This window comes from Penaeus vannamei, chromosome 22 (genome assembly GCF_042767895.1).
Source record: "Penaeus vannamei isolate JL-2024 chromosome 22, ASM4276789v1, whole genome shotgun sequence".
NCBI lineage: Eukaryota > Metazoa > Arthropoda > Malacostraca > Decapoda > Penaeidae > Penaeus > Penaeus vannamei.
This window is the reverse complement of record NC_091570.1, coordinates 40,103,871-40,106,136: the sequence shown is the minus strand read 5'-3', so window position 1 is coordinate 40,106,136 and position 2,266 is coordinate 40,103,871. Positions and strand designations below refer to the sequence as shown.

At 48.9% G+C, this 2,266-nt stretch overlaps 1 protein-coding gene across 1 annotated transcript in view; it reads right to left on the bottom strand.

Annotated features, from left to right (window-relative positions):
- LOC138865853 (uncharacterized) overlaps positions 1 to 2,063 on the bottom strand; it is a 3,749-nt gene extending 1,686 nt beyond the window's left edge. The window contains exons 1-2 of the mRNA XM_070137196.1: positions 1,631 to 2,063; positions 518 to 768 (exon numbers count right to left, since the gene is read on the bottom strand). Coding sequence (XP_069993297.1) covers positions 518 to 768; positions 1,631 to 1,799 — 420 coding nt within the window. The 5' untranslated portion in view covers positions 1,800 to 2,063. The remainder of the gene's footprint in view (positions 1 to 517; positions 769 to 1,630) is intronic.
- Between the last annotated feature and the right edge of the window lie 203 nt (positions 2,064 to 2,266).

The following is a 2,266-nucleotide window of genomic DNA, read 5'->3' as shown; positions in this document are numbered from 1 at the left end:
TTGCAACTTATCTATTAAATTCCATAGAGGACGCTAATAGGCAAATTTTGATTTTTAAAAAAAGTCTTTCAAAATATGTCATTCCTTTTCACTCCAGTACTTTTCTGTATGATTTTAGAACCTATGCAAATGATCAAATTATTAGTTTAGTTTTAGTAACTGTTTTATTCCGTATTTTATGTCAAAATGGTGCAACGGAAGAACACAGCTCTGAAGCAGGCAAGTTACCAATTGACAGAAGCACTATCATATTTATTGTGTTTAGCATAACGCATTGTACAGTTCGCTGCTGCTGCTTTCTTTTAAAATCTTCAAGATATTGTGCCGTTGAAATCAGAGTCCCCCTCATCTGTGTGTGAGGATAGATGAAGCATACGGCTTATGCGCAGACAGGAGCTCACGTCCTCTAACTTTGGCTAAAAGTAATCCGGTTTGTTCAGCATTGTGTGTGTTTGCTTACAGATACACACAAATACCAATAAAAAGTCATATCAACCCACCAGGACACCACACCCACCTGCCACGCCCCTCCAGCCCAACCGCGCTTTCTGAAGGCGTCCTGCGTCCCCTCCGAGGCGCCCACAAAGGCGTCCTGGCGAAGAGGGAGTCTCGACAGAACCGAAGGCGGAGGCTGCAGGCGGCCGTCGGAACGAAGGCCTGGGGCCGAGTGGCCGAAGGCGGCGCCCTCGCCCCACGGCCGGAGGGGGGCCTCTCGCGGGCGGGGGGCGGCGGGGGCTGCCGAGGACGCGGAGGCGGCGACCGTGGTGCCTGCGCTCGTGGTGGCGGCGACGAAGGCGGTGACGGTAAGGACATTAATGAGGAGGATGATGCTCGCGGCCGTGATGAGGATGATAATGATTATATGGTGTTATAAATATTGATGCCGATTAGAATTATTATGGTCATAGCTGTGATGATAGCAATAACAATGACGGGGACGATGTTAATATTGATAATAGTATTTATTATCGGGATGCCAATTCAATGACGCTAACGGTAATAATAACAATCGTGACTGCAATAATCATAATCATGATTACGATGAAGGGTGGCGATGATGATAATCTTAATCAAGATAGTGAGAATAAGAAAAAAATAACACAACTGTTATGATTAGCTTTATCATCAAAGCATTTACAGTCAATTAATTTCTATTTTCTCTGACACGCGGGCCATTTCTAACTAGAATTAATACTTTGTCCAAAATAAAAGCACAAAAGCAACAACACTGATAGCAGATGATGGCTGGACCAAGAATAGTTCAACAAAATGTAATTGGTTTAAACTTCTGGCTGAGACGAGAAAATCTATTTAGCTTGACATCGTTAGTTAGATTTTAAAAGTTGATTCAATTCTGAAAAAGGAATTCGAATCCCTTTTATACGCAATATAATTCTCATAGGGATTCGAATACCGTTTATACAGTCGTTCAATTATAAAAAAAAAGGAGTTCGAATCTCTTGTTCACAACTATATTCTCAAAGGGACTCAGAGACATATTAGGCACTAAATTCACTTCTAAAAGAGATTCGAATTAATTTTAAGCACTTAACCTCATTCTCGAAGGGATTCGAATCCCCTGAACATAGTCAACGCCGCTCGAGAAGGGAATCGGACACGCAACACTCACCCGAGACGCGCCGATCCCTGGGCGAGTAGTAGCGGCCGCGGCAGATGAAGGACAGGAGCTCCACCAGCTGGTTGCCGCACACCTGCTGGCCCACGAGGTCGCGCCTCCCGCACGCCACGCCCACGGCCAGGAGGAGGAGCAGCGGGAAGAGCGTGCGGTGGGCGCGCATCCTCTTCGGGGTCTGGTCACGCTTCCTTGGCTCTTGATTCCTCCTCCTCCTCGTTCTTCTTCTCCGTGGCCTCTGGTTCCTTGTCTTGGCTTCTTAGTTTTCTCTTGTTTCTTCCTTCCTTGACTTGAGCCTCTTCTTCTCCTCACTTTGCTTTCTCCTATTCTTCTTCCGTGCTTCTCTTTCTTCTTCCTCTTCCGCCCTTTCAACCTCGGTCGGCTGGCCTCGCTCTCTGCCTCGGTCCCCGGAGACGAACGGAGGCGCCGCGCCGACGAGAGCCAGGGAGAGAGTGGCGAGGCCGCGGCTGGTCGGCGGCCGCCGCACGCACGCTCGCGGGGCACGGAGGCCACGCATGCCCTCGACGCTCGCCCGGCCGCCTTGGGGCCGGGGCGCTCTAGGGCCGGGGGCGCTGGGCGCTTCCCTCCGCAAGGCCTGCTTGTTGTTGTTGTTGTTTTGTTGCTTTTGATCAC